The 17,238-nt window shown below is 35.3% G+C and overlaps 1 protein-coding gene across 1 annotated transcript in view; it reads left to right on the top strand.

The window, feature by feature from the left end:
- Window positions 1-17,238, top strand: part of TLL1 (tolloid like 1) — a 284,424-nt gene that overhangs the window by 229,727 nt on the left and 37,459 nt on the right. The window contains exons 13-16 of the mRNA XM_081545909.1: window positions 6,001-6,196; window positions 7,934-8,059; window positions 9,693-9,853; window positions 12,882-13,062. Of these exons, the coding sequence (XP_081402035.1) occupies window positions 6,001-6,196; window positions 7,934-8,059; window positions 9,693-9,853; window positions 12,882-13,062 (664 nt within the window). The remainder of the gene's footprint in view (window positions 1-6,000; window positions 6,197-7,933; window positions 8,060-9,692; window positions 9,854-12,881; window positions 13,063-17,238) is intronic.

The following is a 17,238-nucleotide window of genomic DNA, read 5'->3' as shown; positions in this document are numbered from 1 at the left end:
CTTTACTATATTTATGAGTCAGTTAAAAATTATTGTGTCATGAAGAAAAAAAATATCAAATGGCAGCATTGAAAAACCTGAATCATATGAAATTAAACCTAACCACACCTTACGGTTTTGATTTCCACATAGTTGATCATGTTTGTTTTTTCTCCACCATAGTATCAAAATTGTCTACTTAAAAATATGCACAGTGTGAGAGGTGCGAGTTACTTTTATTGGGGGCAAAATGAGCACTGCAGACTGTGAGAGAGACTGCTCCAAAGAGGCAAGGGGGAAAGGTCGGCACAGATGTTATTTTGGTGAAGAGAGAATGCATGCAATCAAGCACGCAATTTTCCGAAAGGTTTCTACTGGTCTCATGAAGCTTTTGCTAGTCAGGAGCAATAGTCACCACCATGAAGGCTTTTAGTGCTTTTCTAGATATGGGGAGATACAAGAACTGGGCTTGTAAAATCAGTTCCTGAAAACATCTAACTATTTGAAGACCTGTCTTTGCTAGTTCTCCACCATCCTACCCCCACCTCAGGCACAGAGTAACTCGTTTCTACTCTCCACCCTGAACTCCTTTCAAGGAGTATTGAAAATAAGAAGCTGCAGCAGCATATGATTTAATCCTGTAGAGGTAGATGGCAAGTGCCAATGGCAAGTGACAATTTTTAGTTGACAATATTCATTAAGTACTAATAGTGCTTAATAGTACAAATAGTAATAATAAGGGATTCCCTGATGGTTCTGGCAATAAAGAATTTGCCTGCAATGCAGGGGACCCAGGTTCAATCCTTCAGTGTTGGTCAGGAAGATCCCCTGGAGAAGTACTAATAAAAATAATATTAATTAATAAAATATTAAACATGACAGTATATTTTAAAATAACCATCCTGTTAAACATTTTTCCTTTTTATTTAAAATTCTTTTTGTTATAGCTTTATCACAACTTTACTATATTTTTCACATTATTAAAATTAATTTATTTTTAATAACACATGCTAATCTTGATTGTTTTTGTTAGTCATACTTTTCTTGAACATCTTCCCCTAAGGCAACATTAAAGATTTAAAATTGTTCCAAGTGTATAGAATTTTAAGTTATATTAACTATAAAAGCTTAATCATTTCTGTAGTTATAGTATTAATTATATTTTGAAATTATGTCCTACCACCCACTGAAGACTTATTACAGTAATATAGACATAACATATGTACCACACAGTAGTGTTAAAGTACATTCACATTGTGTAATCAACCTCTAGCACTCTTTTCATCCTGCAAAACTGCAGCTGTTTACCCAGCAAGCAACAATTCCCCATCCATGCTGCCCCTGGTCCTGGGCAATCACTGTTGCTTTATGCCTCTACGAATTTGCCTACTCTAGGTACCTCGTATAAGTGAAATCATACAATATTTGAATTTTGTGTGACTTTTTAAATTTCACTAACTGTAATATCCTCAAGGTTCATCTATGCCATAGCACATGAAGGGATTTTCTTCCTTTTTAAGGCTAATATCCCATTGTATGTATAGTCCACAGTTTGCTTTTCCATTCATCCTCTGATGGATATTTGGATTGTGTTCACCCCTTGGCTATTATGGATAATGCTGCTAAGAACATGGATGCACAAATATCTCTCCAAGACCCTGCTTTCAATTTTCCAAATGTATACCTGAAAGTGGAATTGATGAATCATATGGTAATTTTATTTTCAATTTTTCAAGGAGTATGGGAAAGCTTTCACTAAAACTGTTCCCTAGGAAATTTGGATGTTTCAGAGGTTTTTACAAATAACTAGATATTGCAATAGATGTTTCTGGAATGTCAAATTTATTTGGAAATGTGATTATAAAATGAAAGCAAAGTGAGTGAATGGCCCTGAAGCCTGGGCCTGATATCTTGCTCCAGGATTAGCATTCCTTCAGTCTTAGAGCTCCCTGCATCACTGACCACAAAACTCTGTACTGGCTGGCAGTGTTAGAATAAGAGGCTGGCTACTTTAAATCACATTTAATTGATTTTAGATCTTGCTAAATAAAAGAGCTTAGCTTTTCGATGCTTCTTCTCTAACATACCAGTAAAGACATGGACCCTCCACTTAGTAATGAAATGTAATATCCATCTCTTCTGCCTAAGCTTTTTACTGTTCTTCCTTCTTTGTGTATTTGGATCTACTTCCGGTACCATATATATGTCAGTTTCCTAAAAAAATCTTCAGAGCTTACTATCACTTTTATTGTTTTATATATATATATATATATATATATATACACACACATATTAGGTCTGTTTACTTTAAGATAAACTTGCCGTACTCCTTCCTATATGGCTTGTGCTCTGACTACTTTAAAGTCTATAACAGGTCAGTATCATCATCACATTTGCTACAGGTGTAATTGTGCGTGACATTGCATTCAGATTTCAGATCTGTGAACTATGTCCATGCTTCAAAGCAAGAAGAAACTTTTTCTTTCTTTTCTGTCTTTATGAATTATTGACTTTGGTGTTCTTTTTCCCATTATACCTAACGTAATGTAACATCAATGAACATCCCCTTTTTAGCTTTGAACATATCTATTTCTATCTATTCTCTATACTGGAGAAGGAAATGGCAGCCTTCTCCAGTATTCTTGCCTGGAGAACCCCATGGACAGAGGAGCCTGGAGGGCTACAGTACATGGGGTCACAAGAGTCAGGACATAATTTAGTGACTAAACTACCACCATCATTCTCTAAAACTGTCACCCAAATAACATAGATAAAATAACTCAAACCCTCATTTGGGCTCACCATCATTACTGCTATGCAGATGTAGTTAAAGAGATATTAATTATAATTAACACCAATAGAGCAGATTTATTGTGCTGATATTGCATTAGGATTAATGTAATTAACCTAGAAAAATACGGAAACAAAAATCATGGAGGTCACAGATGAGCTATCTGGGTCACAACTGTAGCATTGGCTATGTGAGACTGTAGTTATATTTCTATTGCTTTAACCAAGATACCAGGTGCATGATACTTAATATGTAAGTAACATGTAATTAATAAATAAGTACTGGTAGAATCAATCCTAAAATTGATCATTTTTATGCATTTTACCCATGAGATATTTATACTTTGTGAATCATATAAAAATGGATTTCTCTGGTGGCTCAGATAGTAAAGAGTCTGCCTGCAACGCAGGAGACCTGGGTTCGATCCCCGGGTTGGGAAGATCCCCTGAAGAAGGAAATGGCAACCGACTCCAGTACTCTTGCCTGGAAAATTCCATGGATGGAGGAGCCTGGTAGGCTACAATCCACCGGATCGCAAAGAGTCAGACACGACTGAGCAACTTCACTTCACATCATATAAAATATTTAAAAGTTTTGCTAAGTATAACTAGTGAATAGGCTATAAATTTAAAGAGACCTTTTGTGTAACTGTTAAAGGAACAAAGTGAGTTTTATATACAGGGAAATAAGCATTATCCTATTTCTTTTTAATCATTGATGAAGTGTAATTTGTTTTCAGTATTGTCTATCTCATTTTCTTCATACTGTAATTAAAAATCCAAACCCTTTTAAATTAGCTTCCTTTTTTTTTTTTTTACCTCTAGTAGGACTTCTAATATGAAGCAATGTGATTTTTTTCTATTAGTTGACCTCCTATGGCAGGCAGCTTCTTGCTTTGCTGTGCGTTCTCACTCCCCTTCCACTTCTGAGGTAACCTTGTCCTCCACTTCCAAAATGAGTCATGAGTTGCAAGCAGTTCATTCTGTGTTGCTCAAGCAGGGTAAGATAGGTTGGCTTGCTGAGACCCTCAGTTTCGCTTATTCTTTTATCAAGCTGTATACCTTGAGGGTTTCAGATATTATTTTATATGTCCCCTTAACCAAAGAATAGCCTTTGGCCATCTGGAAGTGCCCTCATATTTATAGAGAATTCTGATTTTGAAGAGAGTGTGTTAAAGACTGAGAGAAGAAGATAGTTCACACCTGGTCAGATAGCCTTGTCACCCCTGGTGACTAAGTTACTCCTCGTACAACTGCTAGCCCTCCCTCACCTTCCTGTTTAATAGCTGCTGTCCCAAAAGTATGCTCTAACAGTGAGACGTTTTTAATGTTAAATATTTTCCAATTCTTTCTCATAATTCCTCACACAAAGAGAGTACATTTTTAGGGAAAAATCTGGAATTATGAATCCTAGTGAGCGCCTGCTGATAGTATAATTTTAAATTACAATTTTCACTCACCCCACCCCTACTTTTCATGCTTCCTGTCTTCTTTCACTTTTATTTTTCCATTGAATATATTACTTTCTAATATTTTATGCGTATGATTTACCTTGTTTATTGTTCCTTTGCTCTCTACCCACCAGGATGATTTCCAGGAGGGCAAGGCTGTCATTTTGACAAATGATGTATGCTAAGCAGTGAGAAGTATGCTAAGATACTATGCATAATAAGTGACCAGAGTGCCCAGCATAGAACCAGGCGTTGAACATTTAATGAAGAAATAAGTGATCCTGACTTATGATTGGGAAAAGGGCAGCAGCAAATGCAGTACTTTGTTCTAACCAAATCTGCTTCAAAATATATTTCTTTCTGTCTTCATGCTGCCTAATGTGAAGAATATCATTGTTAATGTGTTGACAAATCAGGAAATGACTTCTTCAACCAACTCTACCACCCGTTTCATGCATACAGATTGTAGTTCATGGAATAAACATGTTCCCTGACATTTGTTTTGTAATAGAATGCCATAAATTAGTGAAATGTTGCATGATGGTTGAAAAGGTGTAATACTTTTCATGGTTTATTAATTATAGATGACTGTGCTTTCCAGCTTCAAATACTTAATAAGTAGTTGACTCTACTAAGATTTTAGGGTTAGTCATTTTTTGCAAAAAATATAGAAGCAAGAATTTATTTAGAAATCGTTTTATATTTTATAAAACAATTTGTAGATTTTTTTAGTAGTTTAAGGCTTAAACAAAGGTCCACAAACGTCACTCCTTTATAAAGGCCAATGCTGCTGCTGCTGGTAGCACTGCTGTTTAACCACTACGTTGTGTCTGACTCTTTGCGACCCCATGGTCTGTAGTCCACCAGGCTCCTCTGTCCATGGTATTTCCCAGGCGAGAATACTGGAGTGGGTTGCCATTTCCTTCTCCTGGGGATCTTCCCTACCTATTAACTGAACCTGCATCTCCTGCTTTGGCAGGCAGATTCTTTAACACTGAGTCACCTGGGAAGCCCCTTATAGGCCAACAGTCTGAGCTAATATTTGCATTTAGTTGTTTAGGAAAGAGATTAAGTTCATCCGGGATGCAGAGTTTGCAAGGAAAGGTTTGGGGTAAAAGGGCTCATTACCAAGCCCTGTGACTCTGAGAAGGGCAGCTAGTGCTAGTTCCATAGTGGAGTCATCTCACTCACAGCTATGCCAACTATGCATAAAGGATTTCATAGACTAAGAAGAATTGTAATCTCATATTATCAGATTTTCCTTCAGAAAGATATGTATAACCTGAAACTATGCAGCATTTGTCAATAAAATATGAATTCAGCCTATTGATAGAATAATGGTTTTGTTGATCAGCTATGAGCAATTATTATAATTATTGGTTATGTTTCGGAACAAATTATGCATTGCTTATAGGATATCTAGCCCAGATTTCTGATGATAATTTTAAATCTGGAATTTTTAAAATTCTGTTTTCCAAAGAATTGCTACTTGTATTTTTATTCCATTTTAAAAGGCAGCTAACTTCTATGATCCTAATGCATGTGGGTGCACTTTTTCATAGATATTTTCTCTCTGTGTCTTTACCAGATTAATACACCCTTTATTCATGGACAGTGTGATATTACCATGCACAATTCATCAGAAATTCTCTCTTTTGTATAAATAATTTGTTATATGGCCGTATTAGTTAGTACCACGGCACTGAGAATACATAATGCTCTTTTTGTAGAAATTGTTTTGTCTATTAATGAAATAGATCACATATTTTTACTATTACAGATTGAAAGACATGACAATTGTGCCTATGACTACCTAGAAGTTCGAGATGGAACCAATGAAAGTAGTCCTTTGATAGGACGTTTTTGTGGTTATGATAAACCTGAAGATATCAGATCTACCTCCAATACCTTGTGGATGAAGTTTGTTTCTGATGGAACTGTGAACAAGGCAGGGTTTGCTGCCAATTTTTTTAAAGGTAATTTGGAATCATTTAAAATGTAAGCTTCTCTTTGTCAAGGATAATTTAGTATTGTGTAGTAAATATATTTAGCTTTGAGGCAGGGAAGAAATAGAGTAATGTAATATTGAAGGTTGTAAGTATGCAGTCTTCATAAAGATATCAATATTTTTATGGTTTTTGATGGAAAAGTTTACTGGTAAAAAAAAAAAGAAAACTAGAATCTGGAGATTTGTAGCACAGGATAGGAAATCCATTAAGATTTTCTATCATCTGTATTTTAGGAAACAATCAAAATAGCAAAATCCAGAAAGGGATATTCAGATAAGAGGAAATATTGGCAATATAATCAGCAAAAAGTTTATAACCAGAAGGGGATTACTGACATATATTTCATAAATTTATTTCCAGGTGGCAGCACTTTTACACCATCCCTTAGAGAGTAGCATTCTACCACGTTATAAATAATGTATGGCCTCCTTAGTAGAATATTCTGATCCCTTAAAATGCCTTTTTGACAAAGAATTATTACTGATTATCTTTAATTTTGAATTGTATAATCATATTTTATTTTCATGTCCCACGCATGATGTATATTTGTAGGGTAAAAAGAAAGCTGTTTCAGTGTAAATGATGGGATCAGATTTGCTTCTTGAAAACTCAAAGGCATTTAGTTTAACTGTGTTATTGTAAAATAAAATTCTTTTAATAGAGAAAATAAATTTCCTCTGTGATACATTTTAAAGAATAAGTGATGAATTCAGTTGTGTATGTCAACGTGTGAAGAATATCTAGACATTTTTCTCATTCAAAGAGCAAATTGGTTTCCCCTGGGTATTATTCACCATTTGAATTGAAAGGCAGAGAACCTTGACACTTAGGGTATATGTATTCAAAGCATTCATTAAAATATTCATTTACGTACTTTAAATATTCTCCACATGTTATATTTTATAGCAGAAGAAACATACTATAAGAATGTCTCATGTGATGTTTGTACTTGGTTATCAAAATGCTTAGGTTGGATGATACACAGTTTCTCCAGAGAATATTTTTTACTGTTTTCTTAATTCAGAGTAGGTTATTCCTAAAGAGTGAGATTATGGAATACCTTGTCATATGTGTTGTTTTAGAATAATATATATGTTTCACATGTCTATTTTGTATATATTTTTTATGTTACCACATACAATTAAAATAATTAATGTTTGTAAAATATGGAATTATGTATTTTCTGAATCAACATCTCTATATAAAAAATACTGAATGTTTTGAATTTAAAGAGGTCTAGAAATTTCATTAGTTTTTTTCCTTTTTAATTTTTAGCCACCATAATTTATTTATTAATAATACTTTTTCTTTAAAAGCATCTTTCAAGCTACCTAGCAAACTATACTATGAAATGAACAGATGAATTCATGTTCTTTCAGTAAGTTTTCTATTTCATTCTGCAAAATCTCTGTTATAGTAATCTCCTTTAACTTTAAATTCAGAAAAAAAACACATACTCTGTCTGAGATAAGGTGATCATCAGTTGGCCCAGTCCTTCTGATTCTTACACAATTTTTAGATTGCAGTGATGTGGATTCTTATACGTCATCCATCAAAGGCTTGCAAATTTTTCTTGTTATTTTGTTGAAGAAATCAATTGTTTCAGTTTCATTCAAAACTATTAAACATCACATTTTCAAAAAATTTTGCACATTAGTATATAAAAACAAAGTAGTTGTTCTCTGATTGTTGCTATTTTCATAGAGGAAGATGAGTGTGCCAAGCCTGACCGTGGCGGCTGTGAGCAGCACTGTCTGAACACGCTGGGCAGCTACCAGTGCTCCTGTGAGCCTGGCTACGAGCTGGGACCCGACAGAAGGACCTGCGAAGGTGGGGCTGGATTTGCACACGATGTTCTTGGCCTGAACCCTACCCATGCCTTTCCTCCATGCAATCTCATTCTCTTTCTCTCTTTCTGCCTCCCTCTTAAGCAAGAATAAAATAGACACAGTTACAAAGAAAATACAGTATCTTTAAACAGAGGATATTGCATACAAGATAAAAAGAAAGTTATGTGGCTCCTATGTGACTCCTAACACAAATATTTTCATACTTTAGAAATTTACCAATTATGGTAAACCTGAAAGTACAAGTAGGTTTAAAAATATATGTATAAATATGATAATTATTTATATTAGTTAACATACATACACAGATATACATATATATGCATATATACACAAAGGCAATTAAAGAGACCAATTACTTTAGCTAACTCTTGACTCCTTAGGAATTAATCAGGAACTGTGTATAACACATTCCTTTCACTGATGGTGGTGGTTTAGTCACTATGTCATGTCTGACTCTTGAGATCCCATGGACTGTAGCCTGCCAGGCTACTCTGTCCACAGGATTCTCCAAGCAAGAATACGGGAGTGGGTTGCCATTTCCTTCTTCAGAGGATCTTCCCAACCCAGGAATCAAAACCGGGTCTCCTGCATTGCAGGAAGATTCTTTACAGACAGGATTATGAGGGAAGTCTTTCCTTTCACTTAACTTGCTTTTAAATACTCTAATTTTCCTAATCTCACTATCAATAAGAATGAGAGGTAACATAAATTGTTGTTGTTGTTGTTCAGTTGCCCAGTCATGTCGGACTCCTTGCAACCGAACAGACTGCAACACACCAGGCTTCCCTGTCCTTCACTGTCTCCTGGAGTTTGCTCAAACTCATGTCCATTATGTCAGTGATGCCATCCAACCACCTCATCTTCTGTCACCCCCTTCTCCTCTTGCCCTCAATTTTTCACATCATCAGGGTCTTTTCCAATGAGTCAGGTCTTCGCATCAGATGGACAAAATATTGGAACTTCAGCTTCAGCATTAGTCCTTCCAATGAATATTCAGGGTTGATTTCCTTTATAATTGACTAGTTTGATCTCCTTGTAGTACCTCTTTTAAATAGATCACCCAAAAGGGAAAGAAAACCAGTTGTTAAATGGAGTTTTGGAAATAACAAATATGCTCTGTTTACTATAGTTTACCTTTCCTGCTAGCTCAACTAACTCTTCCTAAGAATTTCTTGTCTTGGGAAAAAAATGAAAGAGTTTGGGGAAATAAGCAATTGATTTTGGTCTTACTACAATAGGCTGTATTATTTTTTACATATCTTTTATGAATTCTTACAGCAATCATACGGTATAGATATTACATCCATTTAAAAGATAAGAAAACTGACACCCAGTTTTCTTTATATTGCTCGGCCAACTTTAAAAGGACCTAAAATGCTATAGTTCAGTCAACACTTTCTTGTAACTCAGCCATCACTTTCTTGGCTCCAAACCTGAAAAGTAACACTTACAAATGGTATTCAAATTGTTGCATTAAAGACTACAGTTTTCTAGATTTTGAAAAATTCAGAAGATGGTTGAAATTTAATGCTGAGATGTTTGATTATTGGTGGAAAGGTGCTAAGAAGGGGATAGATTTATTAGGAGATACTTTCCTTTTTCTTTCTTTCCAGCGGCTTGTGGTGGACTTCTTACGAAGCTAAATGGCACCATAACCACTCCAGGATGGCCCAAGGAGTACCCCCCCAACAAACACTGTATATGGCAAGTGGTTGCACCAACACAGTACAGAATTTCTATGAAGTTTGAGTTTTTTGAATTGGAGGGCAATGAAGTAAGTGAATAATAAATATGTTTTTATAAAGTGTTTTAGGAATCCCCAATGGTGGTCTGGAAAACTAAAAAAGAAAGGAAAAAGGTAAGAAAGAAGGAAAGGAGGGAAGGAGGGAGTGAAGTAGGGAGGGCAGAAAAGAGGGAGAGAGGAAGAAAAGAAAGCAGTGTGATAGTATAGATACTCTAGTCTTTTTTTGCTCTATTTCTCATTTTTGCAACTGCTTACAATTCCTGTTGGCACTGAATGATTTAGACTGTCTCTAGGAGATTGAAAATTACTCCCCAGCATTTTCCTGATTTTTTAAAGTACTATTAAAACATTGGGGTCATGTCACATAGACTTTTCTAGAAAAACAAACCAAAATTCACTTGTTCAATCATAACAAAAATCCCTTTTTGGAAGAACCTGGTATATTTCACTAGTGGAAATGGGTATGTTTTCATCATATAACTCGTTTTGCATTATGAATATGCTTATGATTCACCAAAATGAATTTTTAACCTCAATAAAAGATACATCTAGTTAACACTCTTTCCTTTCTTTACCTTTATAGTTTACCATAGTAAAAGTCCAGTTTGCTGTTAGGTGATCACTTTTAAACAAGTGAAATCATTTATTTGAAAATTCCTATGTGCTAGTACACAAGCACCAAATTCAAATAGAATGTCAACCCTAGAAATGACAACTTTTAGAACTGTGTCTTGTATGCCTGGTCAATATTGTTTTAAGTCCAGAGAAACTGTAACAAAAGTGTGTTTCGTTTGAGCTTTTGTACTTTGTTTCCTTTTCTCTTCTAACTTCCACATCTTTTCTCCCAGAAACTTTTTTTCTTTATTTTAAAATGAAAAAGTGAAAGTTGCTCAGTTGTGCCCAACTCTTTGTCACCCCATTCTCCAGGCCAGAATACTGGAATGGATAGCTGTTTCCCTTCTCCAGGAGATCTTCCCAATCCAGGGATCAAACTCAGGTCTCCCACATTACAGGCATGTTCTTTACCAGTTGAGCCACCGGGGAAGCCTAAGAATACTGGAGTGGTTAGCCTATCCCTTCTCGAGAGGATCTTCCCAACCCAGGAATTGAACCAGGGTCTTCTGAATTGCAGCTGAGCTACCAGGGAAGCCCAATTTAAAATGAATTAAGATTCAAAAGCGTGATAAAATTCACTCATAAAATGGATTTGGTCTTTGATGTATATTTGTTGAACAATTGCAAATAAGTGGAGAACAGAAATATAATGTACCTGTGGTGGTTTAGTCATTCAGTTGTGTCCGACTCTGTGACCCCATGGACTGTGGGCCACGAGGCTCCTCTGTCCTTGGGGTTTCCCAGGCAAGAATACTGAAATGGGTTGTCATTTCCTTCTCCAGGGTATCCTCCCCACCCAGGGACTGAACCTGGGTCTCCCACATTGCAGGCAGATTCCTTACCAACTGAGCCACCAGGGAAGCCCAGTGTATCTGTACTCCTGGGTAATATTATTGGTAATATCTGTGGGTTTTATGCCATAATTTTGTACTGTATATGTATCTTTGCTTCTTCTTTACCCCTCCCACTTTTCCTACCTTTTTAATCATTTAAAAAATTTTTTATTTGTAGTATTCAAGGCATTTGTGTGAATTTTTAGTCTCTTATTAATGGCTTTGAGGTGGGACTTCCCAAGAGGCTCAGTGGTAAAGACTCCACCCGACAAGGCAGGAGACACAGGTCTGATCCCTGAGTTAGAAGATTCCCTGAAGAAGGAAATGGCAACCCACTGCAGTACTCTTGCCTGAGAAATCTCATGGACAGAGGAGCTTGGAGTGGCTATAGTCCATGGTGTCGCAAAAAGAGTTGGACATGACTTCACAACTAAACAAACAATAGCTGGCTTTGAGGTGAAAAGAAGTGCAGGCTTTTGTGTTTCCTTTAAGGAAATTAAAGTCTGAAATGCAATGAACTGATATTTCAGAGAATTGTACAATTTTAGACCTCTGTGGAACTTTTGAGGTCTTCTTCACAACATGTATAAATTTTATGATGGAAAAACGACTACAATTTATTTTTCTCATATACTTTATCCACATGAAACATCATTTTTCTTTAATAATTATCTGAAATTTAGGGAAATATTAAAATTAAGAAAGCATTTTTATGTTAATCTTAGAAAAGCTTTCACATGAACAGCACTGTTTTGAAAATGGGACTCTTCCTACCAGTTCTACAATGTAATGTGAGCTTAGTATTGAATGGCTTTTACTTTCTGAGTTTCCCTGAAGCTGTTAGTTATGGCAGAGACGGCATTTTGATTCACTAGTTGGTAGAATTTCCAAAGGCAGAAGTTTATGTTTAGGAGGAAGATAGGTAGATGCTTTTAAATAAATGGTGCATTGTGGTTGAAGACATTTTTCTCATGGTAGTAGTCTTTGTTCATGGAAGGAGGCTTTACAGACTCTAACATATCCTGGAAATCTTAAACTTATGATGAGGTTACTGTGTGGAATGTTGTTAAAAAAAAATTCTGTACTTTTTCATAGTTTAAATTCTTGGCTATTTAAAATAAAGGCATGAGCAAAATCTTAACTTATAGAATACTGGGTTATGTTATCACTTTATTGTTTCATTCATTATATTGATATCCAAAAGGAAAGTCAATAAGAAACAACTTTAGCCTCAGTAACATTATTCTATTTTTGTGTCAGAGCCCTCTCTAAATAAAAGTTTCAGTGGTAGCAAAGTAGATAGAAAACTTATTTCATTTTTCCTAGCAACATTTTGCTTATTCATTACCTAATTAATATCACAAAAACCAGTAATTTAGGTTGACATATTACAAGGCATATGTAATGTGGAGAGTTCAAATCATATGTATTTTTAAACAAATACTCATCACTCATCTCAGTTTTCCTTAAGTCTGTATTTTTGGACCTGTTAATCCAGTTTGACAACCACAGGAGTGAAAAGGGAAAAACATAATAAATTTTTAAAAAACAGCTGTCAATTATCTGATGCTTTCAAAATTGGTGATTACAGTAACCCTGTTTATTTCTAGGTATGCAAGTATGATTATGTGGAGATTTGGAGTGGTCTCTCTTCTGAGTCTAAATTGCATGGCAAATATTGTGGTGCTGAAGTGCCTGAAGTGATCACATCCCAGTTCAACAATATGAGAATAGAATTCAAATCTGACAATACTGTATCCAAGAAGGGCTTCAAAGCACATTTCTTCTCAGGTATCAGTATTCTCATGTTGCATGTGTATTACCGACTTTCAAGGTGGATTGGCTTAAATTGTATGCTATCCATTCTTCATAGTTTTCTATAAATGAGCTTGGAGGTACACTGAATCCATGAACATTTATCCTAGTTTAATAATTTTTTTTACTTAAAGTTAGAATATTAATAATAATGGCCCTATGAAATGCAATTGTCAAATACTTAGATCTTCAGTTCAGTTTAGTCGCTAAGGCATGTCCAACTCTGCGATCCCATGAACTGCAGCACGCCAGGCCTCCCTGTCCATCACCAACTCCCGGAGTCCACCCAAACCCATGTCCATTGAGTTAGTAATGGCATCCAACCATCTCATCCTCTGCCATCCCCTTCTCCTCCTGCCCCCAGTCCTTCCCAGCATCAGGGTCTTTTCAAGTGATTCAGCTCTCCGCATCAGGTGGCCAAAGTATTGGAGTTTCAGCTTCAACATCAGTCCTTCCAATTAACACCGTGGACTGATCTCCTTTAGGATGGAATGGTTGGATCTCCTTGCTGTCCAGGAGACTCTCAAGAGTCTTCTCCAACACCACAGTTCAAAGGCATCAATTCTTCGGCGCTCAGCTTTCTTCACAGTCCAACTCTCACATACATACATGACCACTGGAAAAACCATAGCCTTGACTAGATGGACTTTTGTTGACAAAATAATGTCTCTGCTTTTTAATATGCTGTCTAGGTTGGTCATAACTTTCCTTCCAAGGAGTAAGCATCTTTTAATTACATGGCTGCAATCACCATCTGCAGTGATTTTGGAGCCCAGAAAAATAGTCAGCCACTATTTCCACTGTTTCCCCATCTATGTGCCATGAAGAGATGGGACCAGATGCCATGATCTTAGTTTTCTGAATGTTGAGCTTTAAGCCAACTTTTTCACTCTCCTCTTTCATTTTCATCAAGAGGCTCTTTAGTTCTTCTTCACTTTCTGCCGTAAGGGTGGTGTCATCTGCGTATCTGAGGTTATTGGTATTTCTCCCGGAAATCTTGATTCCAGCTTGTGTTTCTTCCAGCCCAGCGTTTCTCATGATGTACTCTGCATAGAAGTTAAATAAGCAGGGTGGCAATATACAGCCTTGACCTACTCCTTTTCCTATTTGGAACCAGTCTGTTGTTCCATGTCCAGTTCTAACTGTTGCTTCCTGACCTGCATACAGGTTTCTCAAGAGGCAGGTCAGATGGTCTGGTATTCCCATCTCTTTCAGAATTTTCCACAGTTTATTGTGATCCACACAGTTAAAGGCTTTTGCATAGTCAATAAAGCAGAAATAGACATTTTCTTGGAACTCTCTTGCTTTTTTGATGATCCAGCAGATGTTGGCAATTTGATCTCTGGTTCCTCTGCCTTTTCTAAAACCAGCTTGAACATCTGGAAGTTCACTGTTCACGTATTGCTGAAACGTGGCTTGGGGAATTTTGAGCATTATTTTACTAGCGTGTGAGATGAGTGCAATTGTGCGGTAGTTTGAGCATTCTTTGGCATTGCCTTTCTTTGGGATTGGAATGTAAACTGACTTTTTCCAGTCCTGTTGCCAATGCTGAGTTTTCCATATTTGCTGACTTAGATCTTATATACATTCTAATCAGATATTTCAAAGGCTAGTAAAAACAACACAAAATTATTATGGCAATACTTTCATACAATGAGTTTGGAAGTGGATAAGGTTAATCATCTGGAGGAAGAAATGGCAACCCACTCCAGTATTCTTGCCCGGAGAATCCCACGGACAGAGGAGCCTGGTGGCCTACAGTACATGGGGTCTCAAAGAGTTGGACATGACTGAGTGACTTACACTGAACCATTTCACATTAAAAATTCCCTCTTAAAGAGCTGAAATTTGATTAAAAGCCCCTAAATTTTAAGAAAATAAATAAACATCAGTGAAATTCCCTAAATTTCCCAATTTCAAAATTATTCCTCTTAAAAAAACATTATTCTGAAACTTGTGAAACTTTAAATCCATCTATTGATTAGTTAATAAATATTAATACAAATTAATAATATTAATATGTGTTTTTAATTGAGTTAAATTTTCTAATTTTTATTTTTGTAGTTAGTTTGTAACATGTTATAGACAATTGAATAAATATTTGCTTCATTGTGTATGTTAATCCAGAAATATTTTATAGAGACTTAATCTTAAGTGGTTCTGTTTATAACCAGTTCTCTAAAAAGTTCAGAAGTGGTTATGATTTATGAAAACATAATGAGAAGTATGTCATGTTTAGCTATTTTCCACATAACTTTCCCTAGAAATTTTATCAAGAAATTCAATTTAAAAGGAAACAGTATTTAAGTGGATTCGTATTATATAGAAAGGAAAGCTATTTAAAAATATGTTCTAGCTTTCTTGCAACTAAGTGATGCGTCAAGAAAGAAAAAACACTAGGAAATATACTTAGATTTTTAATGAATAAAATGAAATTTTTAAAATACAATTATTAATATTTAATGAAATAATCCTATTGAGATTTTACTAATGTTTACACATACCTTTGATTTTCAATAAGCACTTTATGGACCTAAGAAATGGAATTAGAAGAATGACTCTAAGAACTTATTAGCAAAATAATTAATACAGATTTCTGTCACTTTCATGTTCAGCAAAGAAAGAAATCATCGCTTAAATTCTTAATGTCTTAAAATAGTCATGCTATAGTTTGAAAATCTAGAAGTTATTGTTTTATACAGCAGAATATCCATAAGCTCCTCTACAAAAATCAGTGTTATATACTTCTGAGATTAAGGGTGTGTTATAAAGCAGTATAATGAAATAGTACAAGTAAATAAGGAAATTATGACTATGAAATTAAGGTTATTTGAACATGATATTGAATTACATATCTATTAAATTTTTATGTAATTTGGAATATAATAGACATAAATGGCTAATAATATAGACATTTTCTAGAAGATAGCTGGTTGAACAATATATTATTGTTATTTTCTATGAATGAATGAGGTTTGTTTTTAAATGAACAATAATTACTTTATATGAAGTAAAGCCTTACTTAATTTTATATGATATTGTATTTGAATACAAGTATGCAAATCTGCATGGGTGTACTTGATATAGTTTACTTACTTAAAGTGATTAAGCAAAATTAACTGTATTCTACTAACAACAAAATTATTTTCCTTAAATGGGTTAAACTTAAAGGAAACACTGGTAGGGTTTTATGCATGTAAAAATAACACTTGGGAAACGTGAGTTTTAATTTAATCTCGGTGTTCATTGTTTGGAAATAATATAACATAACTTCAGGCAATGAGAGCTGCACATAGACCTTCCACCTTCTGTAGGCGACCCTGTAGTGGTAAAAAGATGCAATGGTGACTTAGAGGATAAGCTCGTTAAAGCCCACATTTCTTGACTCTGGGTTCATTTATGTCTGTAACAAATATAGGAGTCAGATAAAATGGTTTGTGTGATTTTTCTTCCTGTATATTCAAGTGATTTCAACTGCCCTCATTCTCAGCTTATCCACCTTGCAGTGTTTATAGATATGCCTTTACACTGTTTCTCCTACACACCATTTTTTTTTTCTCATGGGAAGGTCATAGATATTTTTAGAGTAAATTCAACCTGATATTATCCTACCAAAACTTTAAATACTAGTGTGATTAATTTCAAGTAGTAACACAATTAAAGCTCTTCTCTGATTCTGAATCTAGTTCCACGTTTCATGATTAATGATATTTAAATATTTACATATTTTAGAAAGAGCAAATTGTCTGAGTTGTTGCTCTCAATAGAGCTTATCAGAGCTCATTTGAAGGTGATTATTTTTCCAACAGTTTTGTGTTGAAAGTTGTGTGTCTTGTATGCATGCACACATGCATGAGATGTATCGTGTATGTGTGTATGCATGAGTGTGTAAGATGTTTATTTTATATCTGAGCATTTATTGTAAGTGTATCTGCTCATATATTGTTCTGTTCTGGTGCGTGGACGCTTTACTTCTTTTTCCTACAGACATGGAAACCTTCTGCAAAAAGAAAATTTTTATTTTTGAGTCTTGCAAGAACTTGATACAGGTTGCCACTTCAGTTCCACCCACTATGTATTATTCATGGACTGATGGTCTCTGATAGTCTCAGAGATACTCTGCAGGCCTCTGATGGGAAAATGCCACCTCCT

This window comes from Giraffa tippelskirchi, chromosome 11 (genome assembly GCF_054371585.1).
Source record: "Giraffa tippelskirchi isolate mGirTip1 chromosome 11, T2T-mGirTip1v1.2.pri, whole genome shotgun sequence".
In the NCBI taxonomy this organism is placed as follows: Eukaryota; Metazoa; Chordata; class Mammalia; order Artiodactyla; family Giraffidae; genus Giraffa; species Giraffa tippelskirchi.
The sequence above is the reverse complement of the archived record's forward strand: the minus strand, read 5'-3'. Positions and strand labels throughout refer to the sequence as shown.